The sequence below is a fragment of the Falco biarmicus genome, chromosome 1 (assembly GCF_023638135.1).
Source record: "Falco biarmicus isolate bFalBia1 chromosome 1, bFalBia1.pri, whole genome shotgun sequence".
Classification (NCBI taxonomy): Eukaryota; Metazoa; Chordata; class Aves; order Falconiformes; family Falconidae; genus Falco; species Falco biarmicus.
In genome coordinates, this window is record NC_079288.1 from 101,805,129 (window position 1) to 101,828,647 (window position 23,519).

Sequence of the window (23,519 nt, forward strand, 5' to 3'; positions counted from 1 at the left end):
CATTCTTTTTCTCTACAGATGCCTTAGTTCAGCATCCTCGTTGCTAGAAATACATGCAATTCAGGGTTTGTCGTGTACAAGAGTCAGTTTTAGAAAAAGCTTTATAAATCATCTAGTCTGGTGAGACTGTGAGAAGACTGATTAGCTGCCACCTCTCTTTTGCAGCAGGTGGAGGTGTTTTTCTCAGCCAGTGACTGAGGTAGGTAGGGTGCTGAGGAAAGGATGACATGCACTCATCTTTCACTTGTAACTTGGAACAGAGTTAAAATAAGACTGCCTGTCAAAATTAGTGATCTGCTGGCTTACTTGAAGGTGATGCTTTAAAACGAGCAGGATTAGAAGTACAGAAAGCTCTGTGAGGTGATTCAGTTGAGATGTAGGTCCATCACTGCTGTTGAATGAGTTTGAACTGACTTGGGGAGCCCAAATGGTTGTGGTTGGTCAAGTCTGAGCTCAATGGACTCATTTAGTTCTTGAGCTTTCTCTTGCTGATGAGACCCAATTTTAAAAGAAGCTGCTGTTACTGTTTTGGAATAGGAAGAAGATACGAAAGGGCTTGCTTTCCTTTCCCTTTTGGATTTCTGGGGAGTATGGGCTGACCCCTGGAGTATGTGACTTACTGTTTTTTTGAAGGAAGAAATAGCTAGGAACGCTACCTGAGAGGAGATGGAGGAAAGGAAACTGCTGGGAGTTCATGTTGCTGATAATAAAATAGAAAGAACCACAGAATACAACAGTGTTTTGAGTTGCTGGCCATGTGCTGTAATAGGATGGATGGAAAAAGCAATTGAGAAGAGATTAAATCCCTTACCTGTTTGGTGTCTGTTCATAACTGGTGTGTAGAAGAGAAAGCCGAATACTGAGGAATTTATTACTTAATGTACTCCTTTTCATCTTTGCAGGAATTTGATTTCCATGTTCGTTGGCCTGGAGTGAAACTACTTACATCTCTTTTAAAGCAGCAAGGACCTCAAGTGCAGCAGATAATTCTTGTCAGCCCTATGGGTAAGCAGTTGAGTTTACTGCTGCTAAATTTGAAGCTGGAAGCTCAGCACACATTATGGCAGAAGGCTAGAGGAGTCTCAAGCAAGGTGTTTTAAAGATCTACAGGATAAAAAACCCGGCACCTTTTTTTATACTTTTTTTTTTTATGCACTTCTTACAGGTGTTTCCAGACTCATGGATTTACTAGCAGACTCCAGGGAGGTTATACGAAATGATGTAAGTACAGAACAAAGGCAGTTTATTCTCTTAATAAGTAGTAACTGCCAGTTGAATTGCTTAGCACTTGTGCAGAATTTGGATTAAGTTAAACAAATGTGAATAATCCATTGTGGTTGCTAATTGAAAACATTTAAGATGTCAGTTGTGTGGTTTTCAGATGTCTTACCACAATTCACATTAAGAAAGGCAAACTGTTACTGTGTATTAAATGCAAACATTGACCCTTGGGTAGGGTTTTTCTGGTGTGTTAACTGATCTTTCTCTTGGCCTTCTGCCAGGTTAACTTCAGTTCTTCTTTTTTACTCATTGGATGCCAAAATGCTTTAATTACTACAGAAAAGATGAGTTTCTTTACAGGTTTCCTCTTTCTTCTCTATGGCCACTTAGTGTCCTTTTTAACAGTACTGTGCTTCTATGTCGAAGTGCAGTGAGGCACAAGGGAACTCTTCTGTGGTGTCCACGGTGGGTTTTGTTAGATGCGCTGAGCTGTTAGATGCAGTTCTGTCCTGTGATTCTGGCCAAGAATTATGCTGCTGATTTAGCGTCCTTGTAAGAGCTGTGACTTGTGAAAAGCAATGTAGTTCTAATAAGACTTAAGTTTGATTTCTTCTCTCCGCAACCTGTCAAGGGAGTCCTGTTGTTACAGCAATTGACAAAAAGCAATGCAGCCATACAGAAGATTGTTGCCTTTGAAAATGCCTTTGAGAGACTTTTGGATATCATAACAGAAGAAGGAAACAGTGATGGAGGTACAGAAAAATCTAAGACTTACACTCTTGTGCTTCTATTAGGTGACAGTGTTCACAGGCTGACATAAGTACGTAATTGGAGCTAGGTCAGTGGGTAGAAGGATCAAAACAGACAGCCTAGCTGTAACAAAACAAGCAAAACCTGATTGAGCAAGTAGGCAGGGTTTCAGCATCTTTTGAAAACTGGTCTTGAGGTACTTAGTTAAAACATCAGTTAATTTCTCTGAGCATGAGTAAGTCTGTGAATGTGTATGTTTTGAATGACAGTGTCAGATATGTGTGTGTTGCATTTGTCACTTACAGAGTTAAGCATGTGTATTCCTCCTGCAAGATCCTTGGATGCTTGGAGTGACTGGAAGTAAAAGCTTGCTTAGTTTCTTCAGCCTCACTAATAACTTCACCTTTCTGGTCAGCTCCTTGCCAAATCATTTACATGTTAGGGCATAGGAAAAAAGGCTAAAAAAACCGAGCAAAAATGATGTAGCACTTCAGGTGTGATTTGTTTATTTTTTTTGGTTAGCAACACATGATGAGTTTACCACCAACTGTAGTTTGGTACAGTATCTATTTCAGTAATGAGACAGTTTTGCTGATCCGTGACCTTTCTGTGGGTTGCAGGAGCAGTTAATGCTTCTCTCCCAGCTGAATTATTCCAAGTATGTTGGCATGGAAGGATTAAGCAAGCCTTTGATTCAAAGCTGCTATTTTTAGGCAGCTAATAATTTTAGGAGACTTGGTATGTAAATTCCTGAGTACTAAGAATTCCCTGCTTCCCCCTCCTCCCTGCTCTGTGTCTGTTCCTCCTGTCCACAGCCCTGCCGAGGGCTGGGTTATCAGCTGTGGCTCTGCAGCAGGAGTGGGAAGGGGGAGTGTGACAGCTGGTCTTTGTTCTCCCATTCCTGGGTCTGGCACTGCCTGTGTGTTCTCAGAAATGCAAGGAGGAAGTCTTTATCCTTTCTGTTGAGTCCAGATTTGGAGGCATCCCAGCAATACCAGAAGCAGGCTGCCTTTATTCATGTTGTTGTCTGGGCAGCGTTGTCTGAATATTTTTCTCTTTACAGAGTAGATAGTTGATTAGCAGCTGTAGTGCTTTTTAAGTACAGATAAAACCTGAGGGTAAAAAAAAAAAAAAAAAAAGTTGTTGCAAATCCAAGGTGTTGAGTTTGAATTGGTTCTTTCTAAGGGCTGCTTCTAAGAATTTCTTCTCCACCAAAATAACCTGAAAAGTAGCTTTGACATGAGTTGAAGATGTAGCTAGTGATTAAAGAGAGTGAATCTGTAAGCCAGTAAGAACTGCCATTTGTATCATGATGCAGTTCAAGAGGAATGTCATTTTAGTGCTTACAATATTGAGAGACAGTTATGTAGCCTGACTCTGAAGTAGGTATACTTCAAGACACAAAGCGATTGTGAGGCTTTGAAGTTCTTATCGTTCCTACCCAACTAACTCATACAAACTATATATTCTTTGGAAATAACATTTTTGCTTCAGACTTGTGGAAGAAACACAAATACAGCTTCCTTGGAAATATGCTGGATCAACATCGATGTATTTAATTTAGAGTGACCTTTTAATTATTTTTTTCTTGCCTAAGGTTCACAGTTCTTGATCCAAATCTAATGTTTGTTAAGAATGAAGAGTTTAGAAGTGTGTGCTCTGTTCTATCTAGAACATACTTAGTGCGTGGAGAAGCTATTTAGTTTTCTACATGTTACCTCTTGCTTAATCTTTTGGGTTTTTTTGTCTCACCAGGAATAGTAGTGGAAGACTGTCTCCTCCTATTACAAAGCTTGTTGAAGAATAATAATTCCAATCAGAATTTCTTCAAAGAAGGCTCATACATTCAGCGTATGAAGCCTTGGTTTGAAGTTGGAGATGACAACTGCGGGTGGTCTGCACAGAAAGTAACTAATCTTCATCTAATGCTGCAGGTAAAACACCTCATCTAACTCCTGTGTGCCGATGTCAACGCTTATTCAGCTCTCTTGCAATGAAGAATAAGTGTAAGGTAACAGGTGACTACAAAATCCACGTGTTGTCTTTAGCTCAGAATTAGCTGCCAACATGCATGAGGTGTACTGCTTTTGGCACAAATACTACTGCCAAATTGTCAATTTGTAACAGTTGGCATATCACGTAACTTCATTTCACGTAACAAGATGTAACAGTGATTTAAGCTAAATACGTAATTAGGGTTGTTCTACATAAAGAATCCTTCTGTATGAATTCATGTATGGCTGTGGTGCATTAACTGAATTTCAGTAGCTGTCTTCACTATGGGTTCGTAATTATTGTGTGTTGGGCATCCTCCCTTCTGCTCACCCCTCAAAAAAAAAATAAATGAAATAAGCTGTTTCTGTTCTGTGGCACTTTGTGTGGAAGCTGAACATTTGTGATGAAGGCATTTTCTCACTTCATGAAATGTAATTTGGCTCACCATTTGCCAGGACAACAGAATAATTACAGCTTGATTTCTCATCGCTTACTTGCGACAGAGTCCAATATTGGGAGATTTTAGAGGCTTTCAATGAATTTGAAGTCAAACAGCCACGTGTGGTAATGAGATGAATGTGCTCTTTAATTGTCTTCTACCTCCATTTTTAGGCACAAACGTATTTCATGGCTAAACTTTAAACGGGTAAATCTGCTTTGGTCTGCATTTCAGAAGGCCTCAGGCTCTCTTCGCATAGAAATGTTTTGGGTTTTTTTTTCTAGCTTGTGCGGGTACTCGTGTCTCCCACAAATCCTCCTGGAGCTACCAGCAGTTGTCAGAAGGCAATGTTTCACTGTGGGTTGTTAGAGCAGCTCTGCACAATCCTGATGGCAACTGGAGTTCCTGCTGATATCCTGACAGAAGTAAGAGGGAGCAAAAGGATGTAGGGGTGGGGACAACTAAACGGGTGAAAGCAGGGGTCTACAGGGATAGCTGGTTGCTGCAAACTGAAATTACAGTATTTGCTAAGAAAGTATTTCAGATGCCAGAGATGTCGGCTTCCTGTGTGGGCAATGTACACGTAAGATAGTCTTCTGCATGATATTCTGTGACCAGGATGTATTCGGGTTTGCTTATTCCTTCTGTTGGATTTCAGCATATCCCAGAGTGGCTGAATTGATTCCTGTTTTGGGGGTGAGGTTTTTTTGTTGTTGTTTTTCTTTTTAGAGAGTCTAGAACCATTCTGCCTCAGCTGGTTTCCAGTGATGAGGGATTTCTAGCTTCTAGAAAGCCCTGTCAGCCGTTAGGATGAGGTGTTTTTGCCTCTTGATACAACAATGTGCTTAGATTGAGCATAGACCGGTTCCTTTGGAGCAGCCTCTGTTCCAGTTCTTTACTTCTTAAAAGGTTTCACCTTTTGACTTCTTTAAAATATCCAGTTTAACTGGCTGTCATAGCCAAACTGATCTGACATAGAAAGTAAAGCTGGAGGTAACAGGGTATAATAAACCCATCTGAGCTTTCTGCCCCTTAAGCTTTGCTCAGCATGCTTCACAGCTGTTAGCTGTTGGGATTTCATTTGAAATGGTTTTATTGAACAAATCTCTATGCTGAGACTTGGTGTGTGTTTTTTGATACTGAGCTGTCAGGGTAGTCTTGAATAATTTTGAGTGATCTAGGTAGTAAACTATGGCTCACAATTAACTATCCATTTAATATTTTTCTCTGCCTTTTCTTAGACCATTAATACAGTATCAGAAGTCATTCGAGGATGCCAGATGAATCAAGACTACTTTGCCTCTGTAAATGCACCTTCTAATCCACCAAGGTAGAGGAAGAAAAGTGTTTAACTGTGTTAGGTAATGATGTATTGGTATGGGAGAATGGTAGTCTAATCCAGAGGACTGAATTCAGAGTTTGGAATTATGATACAGAGTGACAGCTTCAAGTTCACACTGGGTGTATTAGATATAGCATGAAGGTGTCAGGTGTGTTTCCACAGAGATGAGGCCTAGAACTGATTTTATTTGTTCTGTGGTACCTGAAAAGTAGAAAGAGCAATAGTTGAAATTCCTACATCAGGACAAGCTGCCGCTGTTAGCCAGTCTACAAAAGGATTTAGAGGGTCAGAAAATAGGCAGCTAATTGATATTTACTCAGACTGGGGAGCAGCAAGTGTTAGCTTAAGGAGATCTTCATCTCAGCATTTGAATATGAGTGCGGGTAGAAAAAGAGCATTCTGTATTAAGAGTTGCTTGTGGCCTTATGAGACATCTTCTACAGTGTTTTTGAACCTAGTAGGGAGCAGCGGGGGACTTGATGGGAAATGAAAATACTGTGGAGGAGCAGTAGCTCAGTGCAGTCATGTATAATGAATATGCTGTTTTGTGGTTTAAGTAACTGAAAAACTTTGGTAGTAAAATCAATGGTTTTACAGAGTAGACAGAAGTCTACACTCCAAATTCTGTGTCTGCTGTTGTCTTCATTCACAACTTTGTCCTAACAGTTTTCTTCTTCCCTTTCCAAACAGGCCTGCAATTGTAGTCCTTCTCATGTCCATGGTAAACGAAAGGCAGCCTTTTGTGCTACGCTGTGCCGTTCTTTATTGTTTCCAGTGCTTTTTATACAAAAACCAAAAAGGACAAGGAGAAATCGTTTCAACGCTTCTGCCATCTACTATTGACGGTACGCAAAGCTAACGTCTCTGCAGTGAGCTGTGTACTAGCTCTGAGGTGTAATGCATCAACCGATGCGTTCTGCAAAATTATTTACCTGCCATGAAGTGTCTGATCCAAGCAAGAGGATCTGGCTTATGATTTCTCTAAAACTTCACTGGTTTAATTTTTCTGTGTTTTAACTGTTGATGTTGTAAATATTTTGCTGGTTTTGTGGCTTGTTTTAATCGTGCTTATACCTCTTGCCTGTTCTGGTAGCGACAGGTAACTCTGTCTCAGCTGGTCAGCTGCTCTGTGGGGGCCTCTTTTCTACGGACTCTCTTTCAAACTGGTGCGCCGCTGTGGCCCTGGCCCACGCGTTACAGGAAAACGCCACTTTGAAAGAACAGCTCCTGAGGGTTCAGCTAGCAACGAGCATCGGCAACCCACCAGTGTCGCTGCTGCAGCAGTGCACCAACATCCTCTCGCAGGTACAGCACTGACTTCCCCCCGCTTTGGGTTAAAACTCCGGTATCTAGGAAGAACGCTGCTTCTGTGCAGGCGTGTGGCAGCAAGACATGAATGACTGTTCACTCTGTTTTGCGAACTGTTTTTATGTTTTGCTTAAAGTGCTCTATGCTTCAGGGGGAGGAGAAAAGCAGCAAATTGTGCTTTTTCATCAGCAGTTGCTGCTTAATGTTGTCTACTCTCAGTAGGCAGAGGGTTTGTGGTGGTTTAACCCCAGCTGGTATTTATGTGCCATGCAGCTGCTTGTTCACTCTCCCCTCACCCAGGGGGGCAGGGAGGAGAATCAGAAAGGAATGCTAAACTTGAGGGCTGAGATAAGAACTGTTTAACAATTGAGATAAACTAAACCCAAAGGAACAATAGTTATAACAATAACCATTATAATGAGAAGGAGGGAGAAGGGGAGAGCAATGAAAACCAAAGGGAAGGGAGAAAAGAAAGATAGTGATGTGCAGTGCAACTGCTCACCACGTGCTGACCGAAGCCCAGCTAGTCCCCGAGCAATGATCTGCTGCCCCAGCCAACCCCCCAGTTTATATACTGAGCATGATGTCCCGTGGTATGGAATACTTCTTTGGCTAGTTCAGGGTAGCTGACCTGGCTGTGTCCCCTCACAGTTCCCTGTTTTCCTTCAGCCCTCCTGCTGGCAAGGCCTGAGAAACCAAAAAGTCCTTAACCGCACTGTTCCCACACCAAATCCAAAACACCGCACTGCAGTAGCCACTGAGAAGAAAGTTAACTCAATCCCAGCTGAAACCAGGGCAGGGTCCTAAAGCATCTAGACCTTAAACGTGGTTTAAAAGACAAGACAAACTGGCAGGATCCCCAGTCACGTTTTGTTGCTGAAGAACTGCTTGATTAGTATTTAACCTGTAACTGCTAACTTGAAACATCTTGAAAATACCAGGCTCCCATGTATTGATTGTTGTGGGTTTTGCTATTCAAAGCTAAAAGCATTTTTTGAACTTGCTTAACACCTGGCATTGCAAATGGCAAGTGCCTGAATTTCACCTCCTAGCCCGCACTTTCTTGCGACATTGGCTTGTTAGGCACACTTTTCCCCCAAATGGTTGTAATAATAAGCTAGTTAATTCTGTCAGCAATTAGACTTTTCTGTGATTAAGAATAATGGCAGAATGTGGAATCCTGAATTTGTTCATGCGACTTTTTAAAATCTGCTTTACCTGAAAACAGACAGTGTTCCTTTTTATCCTTTTCCTGGCATTTTTGTCTGAGGTAAATTTGAGTCAGTAAAACTGCCTGTGGCTCTTTAGCTTTAAATGATGTAAGGGACTCAGGCTCTGGGGGGATGTTTCTGAAATGTGTTCCGCTTCAAGGTTCTCAAGTAATATGTATGTAACTTGCAGGGTGATAAGATCGACAGACGGGTATGTATATTTTGGCACAGCTTTGGCATTTTCTTGCCAAAAGCAGGCCTTTTCCTCTTGTCTTGGGTTTTGCTGGGGAGGTTTTAACTGCTTTTTGACATATTTCCACTTACAGCTTTGTGTTGCAGTTGGGTTTGGGGTTTTCCTAGCATAACAAGCTCTTTCTGTGTCTCCAGGGGATTCTCGGGGGGTGCTCCACAAAACTATGGGATAAAGATCTTGGGTAGCACGGGTGCTTTCTTTCTGGTGGGGTGGACTCATTCACCATCTGTTCGCCTAACAGATGTGCTTTCTTGTAAGAAAAACTGTAACTGTTAGAAATACTGTTTTCTCAAACTGGCCTGTAGCAAACAGCTGGTATGATCTGAAGTGGGCACATGCTGCTGATTTCCTGACTGCTAAAAGAAAAATGGTGTTTTACCTGCCTTCTGGCCACTTCGTACATTCTACTTACCAGTAGAAGTTTTAAACTTGGAGCTACTAGTTGTGAATAGTGGGGATCTCATTAGTAGCAGATGACCCCTGAGACCCCTGAAGTGAGTTTGACATTCAGGCCGTGCTACATACAGCACTGCTGAGCTGGTTATCAGCGGCAGAAAAAAAACAGTTCTGAAATACCGCTGCTGTGGAATCGTCTGCTTTATTTACCACAGTTGTTCTAAGGGCTGGGGCTGTATTGTTACCAGCCCTGAACTGTAGAACAGCAGCCATGGGGAGGTGTCATCTATCACACTAGGTGTTATCATGGTATGCCTAGAAAATAGCTGCGTGGAGGTTTTTTTGAGGCAAGTGTTTTGGACTGTGTGGAAACACTTAGGCAGAACATGTTAATTTGACCTTGGAATATCATGCAGCACTGGAGAAAAAATGTGTTTTGCAACTGCTTCCAGCAGATAATGTGCTGTAAATGCCAGGTCTCGCTCGCAGAAGTAACTTTGCATTTCTGACAAGGGACACTTGTACCAGTGTTCTTTGAAGCACATGTGTGCCCATGTGCTGCAGGGCAAGACTGCCAGTTATAGTAATTCCCAGTGAGTATGAACTGCATAATAGTACTGGGACAGTAACAGCCTGCATTTGTAAACGTAAGTGAGGGGAAAAGGGTTTGTAGTGCTGCTTGTTTGTTCTGTTTGAAGCAGGCATTTGTTTTTGTTCAGCTAGGGGAGAATCGACTTGATTTTTTGACAAATGTTCACGTGGCTGATGTCTTTGCGCAGATAATGGTGATGTAGCCATTTGGTGCAGCTGGAAGGGCCTGTGTGGTTGTCGGCAGGTTCTTCAGCTGAGGTGCTTGACAAGACAATACTGTTGTAGGTCACTACACCAATGTGACGTGGCAGACGATTTTCTATATAAGCTTGTAAAACCTATGATATGCCACTTTGTGTCTTTGTTCATGCTTCACCTGAAGACTGGGGTGTGAACACAGTCCTTAGCCTTACCTAGCGGGTAAAAAGTGGCGAGACAGCTCTTTGGGCATCCTGTCTTGCCTTTGTGGGTAAACCTGCTGCATGCAAGTAGCTCTTAAACGTGTCTTGTCGTTAGACTGTCTTGGAAATAAATATCACCTCATGAGCAGAGATCTGAAAGTGTCACATTGCATGCAAGTCGTTAACTAATTACCAGCTACAGGGTGGGTAGGGGAAATGCACGGTAGTGATGGGGAAAGCTAGATGAGCGAGTCCAGAGGAAGAGAGAGGGCAAGAGGAAAATAGTTTGGTGGGGACTAGGTAACTCGCAGTGAGGTCTAGGTCAGTGGACACCAGTTGTGGCATTCAACTAGAAGTGTAGCAGCCAGGAAGATAATGTGTATGCAGCGTGACAGGGTCACAACAAAGCTGCAGACAAACCTATAGCAAAGACTAAACAATGATTGCTAGTAGGGCATGTAGTACTCCTCATGAAACACAACAGGCAGGTGCTGTGTGGCTGGTGAGGGCACCTGTGTTCTCTGCTGTTCTGACTTTGTGCGCTTGGGTTTCTGGAAGTAGTGATGGTGATAAAAAAGGGCCAGATGTTCCCTTACCTAAGTGTGCAGCATTAGGGATGGCCGCTGCAGTCTCCATCTGTAGTCTGAGTTCTCCTTTAAGGAGATGGTTTCGTCTTAGTGATGGTGGTATACTGCAGCAAATCACAGGACCTCAGAAGGAAGTCCTTGAAGGCAGTCTCTTCAGAGCTTGGTATTTTTTTCCAGAGTTGCTAGATTCAATTCCTATCTGTCTTGTGGTCTATAGGGGCTGTTGGGTAGCTGGGAGCCTACTACAGAAGATCTTCTAACCAGGCTGCTACTCACTGGCCATCTTGATGGGCAAACTGGCTTACACAAAGACATTGGTGGTTTTTTTGTTTGTTTGTTTTAAGATGCTTAGCTAAAGTTAAAAACTACACTGCCTTCAGCCCTGAAGCATAGGGGCTATCAGAAGCAAGGGTGGAAGTCCAATGTCTCAAGCACAGACTCTGTCATTGATGAATACTTCTCTCTCTTGCCACTGTCTTGATCCCGGTGACCACTTGTTGCAGTGTATTTTCTTGCCCTCTTTTGAAGATATCCCAGTAGTTCTATATGCCTTATCTTGCCTTCAAGACTTGCCTTGAGCTTCCAGTTGCTTCACACAATGTACTTGGTGCTGTGTGAAGCTTAGTTTTCCATGCAGGGAACATTTTTCTTGGTTGCTTTCTGAATATTGACTATTGGAAGAGAAGTATGGCTGTCTTAATGCTGCTGTGCCCATGATAAGTGCAGCAGAGATAAGGTAGACAGAATTAAAGAGGCAGTCAATTTTCAGATGAAAACGTAATTTTCCCTAGCTAGCGAAAACAAATACTGCAGTTGGCATTCTTCTTGCTGGCTTAACGTGTGTATTGTCCAAACCAAAAGCCACTCTGGTATTCTCTATCTTTACTTAGAAAATACTATTAGGACACATGGCTATTTTTAGTCAGCAGGGGAAGTCTTATTACCGGGAATCCTTAGCTCGCTTAATTTACACCGTGTTCATTCTTTACAGGGGTTGTGTGTATGTTCCTTCATGTTACCCTAGTATTAATTATAAATGCAGAACTAATTTGTTATGATTTTATATTGATGTTAATTTGCATTGAGTCCTATTTCACATCTGTGTTGCTTGTTGTTTTGCTCTGAGAACAGTCAAATGTGACTGATTTAATAGTTGTTTCATCAAAGCACTAAAGCTGTGTTCAGTATCACTAACGAATGGGTTTTTTGAAAGACATGACTTGTGTTTTTTAAAATGTTGTGGTGGAAGCGGGGGAGTTCTGAATCAGTACTGATTTTTTTGGTGTTTTAGTCCTCCACTGTGGAAAGATAACAATGGGTGGTTTTATTCTTTTCAAAGGGAAGCAAAGTACAGACCAGGGTTGGACTACTGATGTTGCTTTGCACTTGGCTAAGCAACTGCTCAATTGCTGTCACGCACTTCCTTCACAACCCAGCCAATATACCTTTCGTATCCTTGACCTGCTTGCAGAGTAGAACCACTTGCATAGAAGTTATTTGGATTATTCACATTCCACTTAAATGTTTATCTAGATGAGTTTGCAGTGATACCATATGACATAAAAGAAAATGCGCTGGGGCAAGAGCTGTAACCAGCCTGTTGTTGACAGTGCTCTGCATACGCTGACCTGTCTATAAGATGCAGATGTAAATTTAAGTACAGTGGAAAGCTGCCAGCATTCTGCTAGCAAAGTGTGGGGTTTTTATTACGACAAGCCTGTTGATGTTTTTAGTGTGACTTACTCTTATACCCCAGAGGTAGAAAGAATGCTTCCTTCTACTGTTGGAGCTTACTTCTATGCTAGCTTTCCAGGAAAAAATCTGATTGAAGTACATAAAGCTAAACTGTCTCCTGATCCAAACTGGAAGTCTGTTTTGCAACAACTAAATCTCTTAGGTTAAGCAGTTACCGGGAAAAGAAATTTCATGGAAACCACAGATTACCAGAGTCCTTCAGAATAGAAGCCAGCTTTTGCAAGGATTTCATCAGCTGTTCTGCCTGCTTCCTAATCAAGCTTGGTTTTACATGTGAAAATAATTTTAACTGGGTATTTATACAGGGAGAAGTATGTTACATGTATTGTGCTTATGAAGTATCTCAAAATATCCTTAACAAGAGCTCTAGCTCACAGGGCAGATAGCCGAAAACCTTGGAGAAGAGGAGCAGCTTGTCCAAGGCCTGTGTGCACTTTTGCTTGGCATTTCCATCTACTACAATGACAATTCCCTTGAAAATTACAGGAAGTAAGTATGATGTAGAAGTAATAAGAGGACTGTAGGGAAAGGCTTTGTGAATGGCAGATGGTGGTTTAAGAGGCTTTTAACTGAGGTGGTGCAGTTGAGAAATTTGGTTGAATGTTTCCTATGCATGTTCCTTATGGGATGCAAAATGACTGACCCACCTCTAGCTAGGCAAAGCAGGCAGTTACTTTGCATAGGTCCTCCTGACCTGTGTATTCCTGGGCTGAGAACAGATGTCAGCGGCCACCGAAAAATCCCATCTTGAATGCAAAGCATCTAGTGCGGTTAAGACTTGAGACAGATAATCAAAGTTATAACTGCAAAAACCACCTTGAGGGGAGGGATGGGTTTATTTCTTTCCGAGCATGGCACTGCGATTAATTTGTTTCTTCCTTTTAGAGAGAAGCTGAAACAGCTGATTGAAAAGAGGATTGGCAGGGAGAACTTCATTGAGAAGCTTGGCTTCATTAGCAAACACGAACTTTATTCTAGAGCTGCTCAGAAACCCCAGCCTAGTTTCTCTAGTCCAGACCACATGATGTTTGATCATGAATTTACCAAGCTTGTAAAGGAATTGGAAGGTGAGAATGTTGGGCTCGCTTCTGTAGTTTTCGTGATGAACTGATGACTGAACTACTAAACGTGGTGAATGTAACCCTCTTGAAAGCAGTGTGATGATACTAAAATGGAGTATTCTGAAAAACAATGTTACAGTAATAGCTGTAAGTAATAATATACCGAAGCTCGCTGTTCAGGTATTTAGGAAAAATACTCCCAGTACAAGCCCAAAATCAGGGCTTGTACTAAACTGGGTAACTGTTCTTGGGTGAAGTGATTGTTAGTACATGCTCTGAGTTGCCGAGATGTGTATTTACCTGTGCTTACAAAGAGACTGAAGTATTGAGCACGTTGTGATGGTCACAGGAGCTTGATTCGTGGAAGTATGCAAACCAGATATTTGCTCTTTGAGTCATTAAGAAAAACTATGAATGCTGAATTTCCTGGCTTGTTAGAAAACGATAGGCACATTCTTTTGTGGTTTTTGTCCCTCACAAGAGAGACAGATTGTCACCTGTAACATCTAATGTCCTGTTTCTTAATATTGCCTGGCTTAAATCAGTCTAGAGTTGGAAAACACCTTGAAGCAGCAACACTAAAGACAGTTTTGCCCAATCATGTTTCCTCTGCATGTTGCCCTTGTAGTCGTAAGTCCTTCGCTTACTTGCACAGCCACTTGGGTAACAGTTGTAGTGGAGTGGAGCCATAATGCAAGCCAAATGCACCCTCTCTGATAGGAAGGACTCAAAACACCCATTTGCTTTTCTGAAACAGTAAAGCAGTAACTGTGCAAACCTTGCTATTAAAACCCCACTGTTTCCTATTTTCTTAAACCTGTTTGTGACACTTGTATTTATTATTTTTTAAAGTGCAGGTTGAGTTTCTAAGACCATGAACGCAGTTAAACTGAGTGAGGCTGTGAGACTGTTTTGAGGATACGTGAACTGGGCTTTGGTTAACAGAAACTGTTTTTGACAGGTGTCATAAGTAAAGCTATTTACAAGTCAAGTGAGGAAGATAAAAAGGAGGAGGAGGTCAAGAAGACATTGGAACAGCATGACAACATCGTGACTCACTACAAAAAAGTCATTAGAGAGCAGGTAAGAGGGAGTTACACTGTATGTGTGCCTCTAGAAGTTGTTTGTTCTGGCTTTCAGAGGTGCTGCAGTGCGGTTTGATACCTGATGTTCCAAAACAAGTAACAAGAAAATAGCAATGCAGAAGCACTTCTAAAAACACTTAATCCAAGTTCTGGTTCAACTGAAATACCAGTGTTTAGAATACTGGTTAAGTTTAATTCTTTGCCTGGGAGCATATCTGCTCTTTCCTGTGTTTAAGTGTTCCTTTCCAAATGAGTAAGTGGAGGTCTTATAGCCCTTCAGAAAGAGATACAGTTCTTACTTCTGTGCTCTCACCTTTGCGAAGATGACAGATGAAGTGTGGCTGAATGAAGAAATTAAGTTTTTCAGTGAAGGCTGAGTATACCTGCCTGTGGTTGGACTCTCAAAATTTTTGTCCAACAGTAGTTCATTTGTTTTGTTGCCACAGCTTAGATTGAGAAGTAGAGGAGCAAAGTTAATTAACTTAAATAGCTAACAGGGAACTGGAGCAGGTGTTTATAATAGAGTTCAGGGATCTGGAATGGATGCAGAGTATAGTGGTACATGTGGAATTAAGGGGCACTTTTGAGCCACCAGTGAGGCTTTATTGAACATGGGGTGACTGCAATTACCACAACTTCTTTAAAGACTCTTGATGTGGATCAAGCGTGTGCAGGCTTCAGTGCGGTGGAGAAAAAGTACAATTGTCAGATTTCATAATTTCCTTCCCCCGCCCTGCTGTCTCTGGTGTGGGGATGCTGGAGGTCTCTTCCAAAATACTTGGAAGGCATTGGTCTGGTGTGACAGGCTGCTTCTGTCTTTCCCAGGCTTTTTTCCTAGGAATAGCTATCCAGGTTTGCATGAGGCTTTTCTGCTCATCTGTCACATGTATCACTAACAGTGTCACTAGGCAACAGTGTGTAATGGTGGAGTTAAAAGTTTTTCTGTCTTTATTTGCCTTCCCAACAGCATTGTACTCAAAAGTGTTGTTACTCTTAAGTGCCTTTTTTATTCCTTTCACAGGACCAGGAGCTTGAAGAATTAAAACAACGCGTTAACACCTTAACATCTCAAAATGAACAGCTCCAAGCAACAGTTACACAGCAAGTGTCGCAGATCCAACAGCATAAGGACCAGTACAATCTCCTTAAAGTACAGCTAGGTAGGCTGTAGAAAGAATAATAAAAAATAATCTTGTTAGTGCAAAGATCTTGTGTGATTTATGGCAAGCTACAGCCCCAGCAGACAACCTTCTGTCACTTCAGGCATGCTCTTATATGTTCTGCAGCATATGAAAACTATTCGTAGAGATAAAATACTCTTATTTTTTTTTTTTCCAAGTTGATGTTCAGCATTGCAAATGATTTTGTTTAAGCATCAGATTTGCTTCATTATCTAGAAGTACTAGGTTTTAGTTTAAGTGCCTTTAAACTTACAGAATGAAGCACAGCGAGTACTGAGAAGACAACTTGAAAATGTGAATGAGATACAATTTGTTCTTGCTTTTTGCTTAAGTTTTGGGTCTCTTGAAATAATGGTACTGTTTTCTGCAAGATCTGTTTGAGCGCTTGAGCTAGGATCTGTCTACCACATAGGCCTGGTCTTGGGGCAAACAAGCACCTGAAGAAGACCACTGTAAACCAGACAGTTCACTTAGATGGATGTGTGGAAATACTGGGATTAGCAATAGCTTCTGACCTGATCTAGGTATCACTTTGGTTGCTCACAATGGCAAGCCAAGCCCTTCCTTGCCACCCTAGCTACTTTCCTGCAGGTGTGCCTGGGGAGAGGTGTAAGAGCTGAAGCTTGCTGTAGGAACTGTGGGCTTCCAGAGAGCTGCTGGTAAAGGATTTCTACACCTTTGTTTCTTAAGTTAATCCAAAACAGTTGTTGCCTGTGCAGAACACTCGGAACATGAACGGATGGGCCATGGTGTGTGCTGAAGTTCAGGTCTGTGAATGAAAGCGTGAATTGGGGAAGAATAGTGGTACAGCAGATGTGCAAGATGAGGCCTGTTACTGTCACTGGAGAGACTGCTAACTGAATGCTTAAATCAGGGCAGTATATTCAAGATATTCCCAGGTCAAGATGCCTGATAAACTGGATATGACATGACTTCAAAAAGTAATTCTGCCTTCAGGATTATTTATGATTAAAAATACATAAGGAAACAATTGTCCTTCCTCTATAGAATGACTTGTCTATGAACTTACTCTGGATGAACTGAACAACTGAAGCAGCATGCAGGTGCAGTCATGAGTACATGCTTGAAGGGATGGCAAATTAGAGCTCTTTATTCAGCTTTTGGTAGAGAATTCTTAAATACTCTGCTTTCATTCTTGAGTTAAATGGCTTGTGTTGCCCTGTGGGGTGGGAGGAGAACAGCCAATAAATACTTCAATTGGTGTGTGTGAAGCTAACTTCAAAATAATGTTGGTGTTTATGACCTTTGTTTATGAACTCTGTCTTTCAGGAAAGGACAATCAGCATCATAATTCCCACAGTGATACATTTCAGATGAATGGTATTCAGACAGAAGAAGTGAGCAAATTGAAAGAGGAGTTGGAAGAATGGAAAAACAAGCATGAACTGCTGCAAGGGCAGTTAAGGGAAAAGGATTCAGTGATTGAAAAATTGGTAAGCACTATCTGGGCAGAACTTGATGCAGCTTCCAATTCCTGTTTTCAGATGTAATTTGTTTTAAGCTGTGTAAATCCTCATTGTGACAGTAGTCAAGTAACCGGTAGAATGATGATAATAGGAAATACGGTGGGAGATGGCTTGAGCAGAGCCTTTTCTGTTTCACACTATTCCCAAGAGAAATTTGTGCCACTGACCTGTTTTACTGTAGAATCAGTCTTTTTTTTAATTTTTTTTTCCCCCTCATGTTTTGGGGAGAAAAAAATGATTGGTGTCTCCTAGGAGCTTAGTGAGGGTAATGCCTAAGACACACATTTAGTGGCTTGCTTGTCACAACGCAGGATGGTGCATGCTGCTTTTATTTTGTGCGCGTCCTCTGTATTTGAATTGGTGAAAGACACTTGCATCCAGCTTAGAGGGGACCATCCAGCTGTTCTCATTTAATCAGAGCTTTGTGCTGTGCATATCTTAGCCCATTTGCACCTTCTCTGCTGGGAACTGTGATCATGCAAGCACATGGTTTGCTTTGTGTTCTAACAACATGACTGTATGTAGTCTGTCTAGTTCTATGGCTGATTTTCCTGTTGTTATTACAGAAGTCTTCACAGCTGGAAATGGGAACAATGGAGCAGTCTTCACAGACCAGCAAATCTGGTGGCTTGGAGCACAATAATGAACTACAGAAGGTGAACCTGTGTTATTTCAGCCAAGCTGCGGTGAACAGTAGTAGCTCGGGATGGGAAGGGAGCTTTGCCCAACTTCAGGGAGGAGCGTTGATTCCTGAGCATGTTGATGTTTTTAATGGTGTCCCTTTATGTGATGATGGTACTACTTGGCGCATCAAGATGGTGCATCCAAAAATGAATCAGCTGGTTTTGCTAAGCAGGTTTGAACCAGCAGAAGACACTTCAACTGACTCTTCAGACCTGAAAAATCTATTTATCCATTGTAAAGTGTATCTTTAAATGTTGATATGAAATCTTCCAGGTATTAGATGTACAGTATAGATCAAGTGTTTAAATATCTGTGGATTCAGTAATTTAGGGTAGCTGTTGCTCAAAAAATACCTAGCAAAGGTTCTGATTGGAGAGCTAATAATCTCTGGATTAATAAGTCACCGTGGGTTTCTGTGCCAAGAACAGTAGTGCGTAGAGGATGCTAATGGAAGCGCTAGTGGTGTGAAACACCTTTAGAAACAGGAGTGAGGCTTGGACAGGAGCCTTGGTTGGGCATGCCACAGAAGAGGGTCCGTAAGAGCAGGGTGGGAAATGGTGTGTGTTGCTGGCTAGTTTTCTCTTCCAGAGAAATGGTTCCTGTGCCCTTCTTGAAGGATACAGCTTTTCTCTCATGTGTGCTAGTATTAAGCTGTTAGTCTGGTAGCATTCAACTTAAGACTTAACTACCTTGCTTTACCGAATTAACTTAAAAGTATGTTTTGTCTTTTTTTCCTAAAGGAATTAGAAATGCTCAGGAGTCAGATAAAACTACAGTCTGCAGAAATCTCCAAGCTTCAGATTGAAAATCAAAAGCTACAAGTAATGGTACCAGTGAGAAAGTTCCTTATTTTCTCTTTGGGGACTAAATTTTGAAGGCTTGTTTCCTGCTTATGCTGTCTGTAGCTATTGTCCTAAACCAATATTGTTTTAAGAATGTATATTAGCAATTGATTCCAACAGTGTTTTAAATGAAGTACTGTGTTAACTTGACAACATCTTTCATGAGGGAAGATGGGAATTCCAGGTAAGTCAGTGTACCATGCGACCATGGGTCCTTGGTATTTTTAAACAAAGAAATACCAGCTATGCAGTGTTTTAAGCTTATACCCTAATCAAAAGGAAGAGTCTCGTGTGACACAGGCATGGTGTCATGTATGTTGGAGGGATCCTTATTCTTACAAAGTTGATGATACTAATTTGGAAGTTGACATACATTTATTTCAATGGCGAATGGTGGGTGCATCTGCCTGTACAGACCTCTGAATGCCTCAGAGCTTCTTTTTTTTTTTAGCTATGTATTGAAAAATTACCTAATAAAGCCTTATAGAATAGCTAAATAGATGTGATCGTGTCCTCAAAACTATCATTCGAAAGTGAATGTTGAGCTAGAGAACTCAAATGAGTTGCATGAAAATGTTAGACTTTTCCACGGCAGAGCTAACAGATAAAGCTGCAGGAGTGTGGGTCACATGATTGACATGATGACAACGCGTCAAACAGAACGAGGGTAGCTCCTGCCTGCCCTGCTTGACAAGTCTGCTTGTAATGAAAACAGGGTAGCTGGTCTGTGGTAGCTGGACTTGCTTAAACTCTTGGTTCTGGCTGGTTGGTTCTGACTTATGCACCAAGTTCTAATTCCGGTATTCTGAGAGGACTGGTGTGGGCAAAATACCAGGTGTTTAATGTGCAGATGATCTGAGAGAAGGCAGCTTTTAACACTTCCAATGTCGAAAGTCTCAGCTGCTCCGATACAGGATGCCGTTGCATGCGTTGGCCTTGTGTGCTCAGGATGCAGAGGCACATTCACGTGCTCCGTGCTGTCACCAGTTGTCAGACCACCTCACTGCCATCCTCCACACTGCCTGCCTTTCCTACAGCTTTGGCTTAATTGTGGCATAACCGCAGAAGTAACTGTCTTGAATTCATGCCGTGTTGCAGTTTTAGCTGAAAGTCAGCTGCCGCATTTTGTAAAGAAAAACTTTGGAAAGGGCTGTCTGAGACTAAACTATTGCTAGTTTTACTAGTCCCATACAAGAGCTGGATGTTTAGCCTGATAGTTTTTTTATCATCTTTGGCACTCAAGAAGCATCTCGGTGAAGGCTGGTGGCCTGTAATAGACAGGGTCTGCCTAGAAAAAACCTCACAGCTTCTATAGAGTGCATTTTGATGAAATAAGGCTCCTTTTTGTGCGCACGTGCCTATGTGTTTATGGAGACTCCAGGAAGCACAGATCTTTCCTGATGCCTTGCAGGATGTATGTAACTACCACACCTTGGCTATGCTGTAAGAAGAAAATAGGCTTTTAAATTCTGTGACTGACTGTATAACATCTTAGCTTGCTGTCTTTGTGTGCAAGGCATGCGATGCTCTGATAATAAATTTCTTGTCCACAGAACGCAACTGCAGATCCTGTGTTAGGAGGCAGCGGTGCAACAGCAGCAAACAACTCTGAATTGGAGGGAAGACTTGAGCAAGAAATAAAAGAATTGAAGGTTGGTAGTGTATGAACATCAAACCAAGTTGCTTGATACTCGGCCTTTAGTTAGGAGGACTTCTACAACAGGAAAGACTTTGGGTGGAAGTGGTTTATTTCCTCAGCATTTGAAGTTTTTCAGGCTCCGTAGGGGAAGCCAGATGAGTCTCCTCCTTCATTTTTCACTTGGGAAATGTAGACCTTGTCTGCCTTCAAAGAGCTGGTAAGCACAGTCTAGGCAATAGCTTTATTCTGACACGGGCGGTCCAGTTTGCCTGGGAAGAAAGTAGCCACTGTTAAAGACTCCTGCCTACCTTGCTCCTAGTGGGTAATAAGGGGAGTTTGGGTAAGGAAGTATGTGGGAGCAAGGCCACCAGGCCCTTAGTGGCGTTGGAGCTCTTACAGGTAGCATGTGGCATGTGTTTGTAGGAAACGGGGCTTCAGCTGGTCCTGTGCTTATGGTGTAACTCTGCGTGGGATTTTTCCTGTTGCCAGAGTGAAGTCAAAGCCCTTTCTGAGGAAAAAGAATCACTAAAACAGCACCTGGATTCATCCAGTAGTACGGTTGCTATCTTGCAAGATGAGAAAAGTAAACTTCAACAAGAAGTTGCAGAATCAAAGAAAGAGCAGGATGATCTTCTGGTGCTCTTGGCTGACCAGGATCAGAAACTATCTGCACTGAAGGTCAAATTGAAGGATCTTGGTGTACCGGTAAGCAGAACAATGGGTCCAGTGAGTTCTCTGGTCCGAGTCAGGTCTGAGTACAGCAGTACGTGATCCAGTAAGTCTGCTGAGGCCTCTTTCTATAGATAGAGGGCTGTCGAATCTACCGGAGTTGCCTTCTCAACTTGTATTGGCAGCCATCAATAAAAGATGGTAACTGCCTCTTGAAGGAAGTGTTTGGCTTAGGGATGTTGAGAGGTACCCACCAAACTCCTGTGAGGAAAACTACTTGTCATGTGTATGTCTGGAACAATACCTGGCCTTGCTGCAGTTTGTCCTGGTTGCCAACTAGAAAGCAGATGACGGCTGTGTTACAATCCTAAGGGATCGTTCCACAGATAATACAAGTGAGAACCAGAAAGCTTTAGTTTGCTTCTTAAGCAGCACTGCAGACTGTTGGGGCAGTTTCTGGGAGCCTTGTCTTCCAGGAGGTTTCTTTCAAGAATCCTTGTGACTCGGAGCTGGGGATGTGTCTGTAAGGTGGATGGAACTAGTTGTTGTGCTGCAGATACTGTGGATCAACACCAGGCTAGAGCCTGGGCTTCCAATTGGGAGACTGTCATTCTGTCATTTGTGCCATCCTTCTGAAAGGAAGGGTACGTTTTGGTATTTGGCAGTCACGTGGTTTAGCTTCAGCTGCAGGAATTGGGTTTTAAAGAGTCTGCGGTGGGCAGAGGCATTACTTCTGTTGAATGGCATGTGTGGCAAGTGTAGATCCTCTAGGTGCAGCCACGGAATCTTTGAGTCTGTTGACTTTTAAATGACTTAAAAAGAGTACCCTAGAAGACGTTAGCAGTTTCACTTGTGGCACTGCAAAGCACTGGACAGACACATTTTCCTCCCCAGCCTATTTGGTGAAGAATGTGGGGTTTAATTCATGCACCTGTATAGGAAAATGAAGCGTATGTAAAGTTGCTTCCTCGAATGTATGGGGCAGAACCGATGGTGCTGAGTGGAGGCGGTTGTCCCCAGTTGTCAGCCGACCTTAGCAGAGAAGTTAAAAACTGTGTGACATTACAAGATGACTGTTGCCCTTATTAAGCACTAATTGTTACGGTGTGATAACATTTGGTTAGTTTTAAGCATATTTTCACTCTGTCAGCATTTGTCTTTCCTTGAGAAGGCTGGATCAGAGTTAAGGGATGTTACTGCTCACAACAGATCTTTCCTAATTTCAGATTGAAGATGAGGATGATATAGAATCTGGAGATCAAGGAGATGAAGATGAGGATGGGGATGAAGAGGAGCAAGACTAGAATGCTTTTGAGTGTTACCATGAAAACTAGATTGCATTGTTGGCAGAAAAAATAATGTATTATTGGTGTACAAAGCAAAATATCTGCTGATGAGGAGCAGATGGGAAAATGGCAACCGTGGGACTAGTTATAAGTTACTGAAGTGTTCGAAACCCCTTCATACTAGGTAAAGCAAACAAAAAATCACTGTTTAAGTTCTACATGAGTAGCCCAAATTGTACTTGTTTAGAAGTTGCTTTAGACACAGTTTAAAGCATGGGGATGACAATGTTGCTGCCTCAGTTCATTGTCATTGACAGAAGTTCTGTGCATTTGTCTACGGTTTTAACCTTCTGGAACTCTTTAACATAATTAAATACGAAAGTATTTGGTTTAACATCTGTCAAATGGAATCATTGCCCCTGCCTTCAGCATGGAGCTTCAGTATAATTCGTGGCTTCCTTTAAAGAGCCGTGGTGAGGTAGAAGGGTTGGGGTGGCTGCAGTGTGTGGTGGCCACTGCCAGCCTCGTGGGCTGGCTCTCTAGGTGCGAACGGACCTGCACAGCGTCGAGTGCCTTGACACCTGATATGGCTGCATTCGGAACCTCCCGGGGGGAACCGCAACGCTATGCTGGTAACGTCGAAGAGGTTTCACGGAAACCTGCGCAAGAAAGGTAGCATTTTTAAGAAGAATCTTTATGGAAAAACAGAGACCAATACACTCTTTCTAGAGTTCAAATGTGCTACCGAGTCAGCGTGATAACAATAAGTAAAAATCTTGTAGACTACTTCAGTAAGGAAATGAAAACTACTATGATTTATATAACTTATTGGCTCTTGATGAGTGAATAAAAGAAAAAATTTTAAAAGAAAAAACAATACAGTAAATGCATCTATTTCATTTTTTGGTAATAAAAATAGGTATGTCCACTTAGTCCTCATTCATTTAATTTTCTTGTCCTGTTTTAATAAAGTATATTTTAATATGCACGTAAAATTGTCTAAAACTAGTCTAGGGTGGCAGATGAAAGTAATAAAACACCATGTACTGGGGCTGTCATCACATGAGTACATAGGGGTGCTGGTTCAGTTTTTGCATTTTTTGCCAATATAGACTGCAGCAGTTGCTTAACCTCCTTTACACCTTTTTTTAAAAATAAATGATTCCTTAATCATGATAATTTGAGGAAGGCCAGGAAAGAAAGACTTTTTGAAGTCACGTCATACACTTAAATGTGTGTTTAACATAAAAATGTTGGAAGGAGTAGTTTAAATGAGCTCCACTCTTGCATTCTGTCCTGGGGCAGATTTGTCTGGAAAAGAGCAAGGATGAGAAGC

The 23,519-nt window shown here is 41.9% G+C and overlaps 1 protein-coding gene across 2 annotated transcripts in view; it reads left to right on the forward strand.

Moving 5' to 3' along the window:
- Positions 1-22,577, forward strand: part of USO1 (USO1 vesicle transport factor) — a 37,020-nt gene extending 14,443 nt beyond the window's left edge. The window contains exons 6-25 of one of the 2 annotated variants that reach the window (XM_056353376.1): positions 903-1,005; positions 1,166-1,221; positions 1,853-1,973; positions 3,727-3,905; positions 4,690-4,830; positions 5,647-5,735; positions 6,438-6,592; positions 6,841-7,052; positions 8,457-8,477; positions 11,834-11,944; positions 12,620-12,738; positions 13,135-13,316; positions 14,272-14,393; positions 15,417-15,555; positions 16,867-17,030; positions 17,630-17,719; positions 18,488-18,574; positions 20,143-20,241; positions 20,718-20,933; positions 22,124-22,577. In XM_056353376.1, coding sequence (XP_056209351.1) covers positions 903-1,005; positions 1,166-1,221; positions 1,853-1,973; positions 3,727-3,905; positions 4,690-4,830; positions 5,647-5,735; positions 6,438-6,592; positions 6,841-7,052; positions 8,457-8,477; positions 11,834-11,944; positions 12,620-12,738; positions 13,135-13,316; positions 14,272-14,393; positions 15,417-15,555; positions 16,867-17,030; positions 17,630-17,719; positions 18,488-18,574; positions 20,143-20,241; positions 20,718-20,933; positions 22,124-22,201 — 2,484 coding nt within the window. In that variant the 3' untranslated portion in view covers positions 22,202-22,577. The remainder of the gene's footprint in view (positions 1-902; positions 1,006-1,165; positions 1,222-1,852; positions 1,974-3,726; positions 3,906-4,689; positions 4,831-5,646; positions 5,736-6,437; positions 6,593-6,840; positions 7,053-8,456; positions 8,478-11,833; positions 11,945-12,619; positions 12,739-13,134; positions 13,317-14,271; positions 14,394-15,416; positions 15,556-16,866; positions 17,031-17,629; positions 17,720-18,487; positions 18,575-20,142; positions 20,242-20,717; positions 20,934-22,123) is intronic. The other variant, XM_056353384.1, reaches the window with a different exon arrangement.
- The last annotated feature ends 942 nt before the right edge of the window (positions 22,578-23,519 follow it).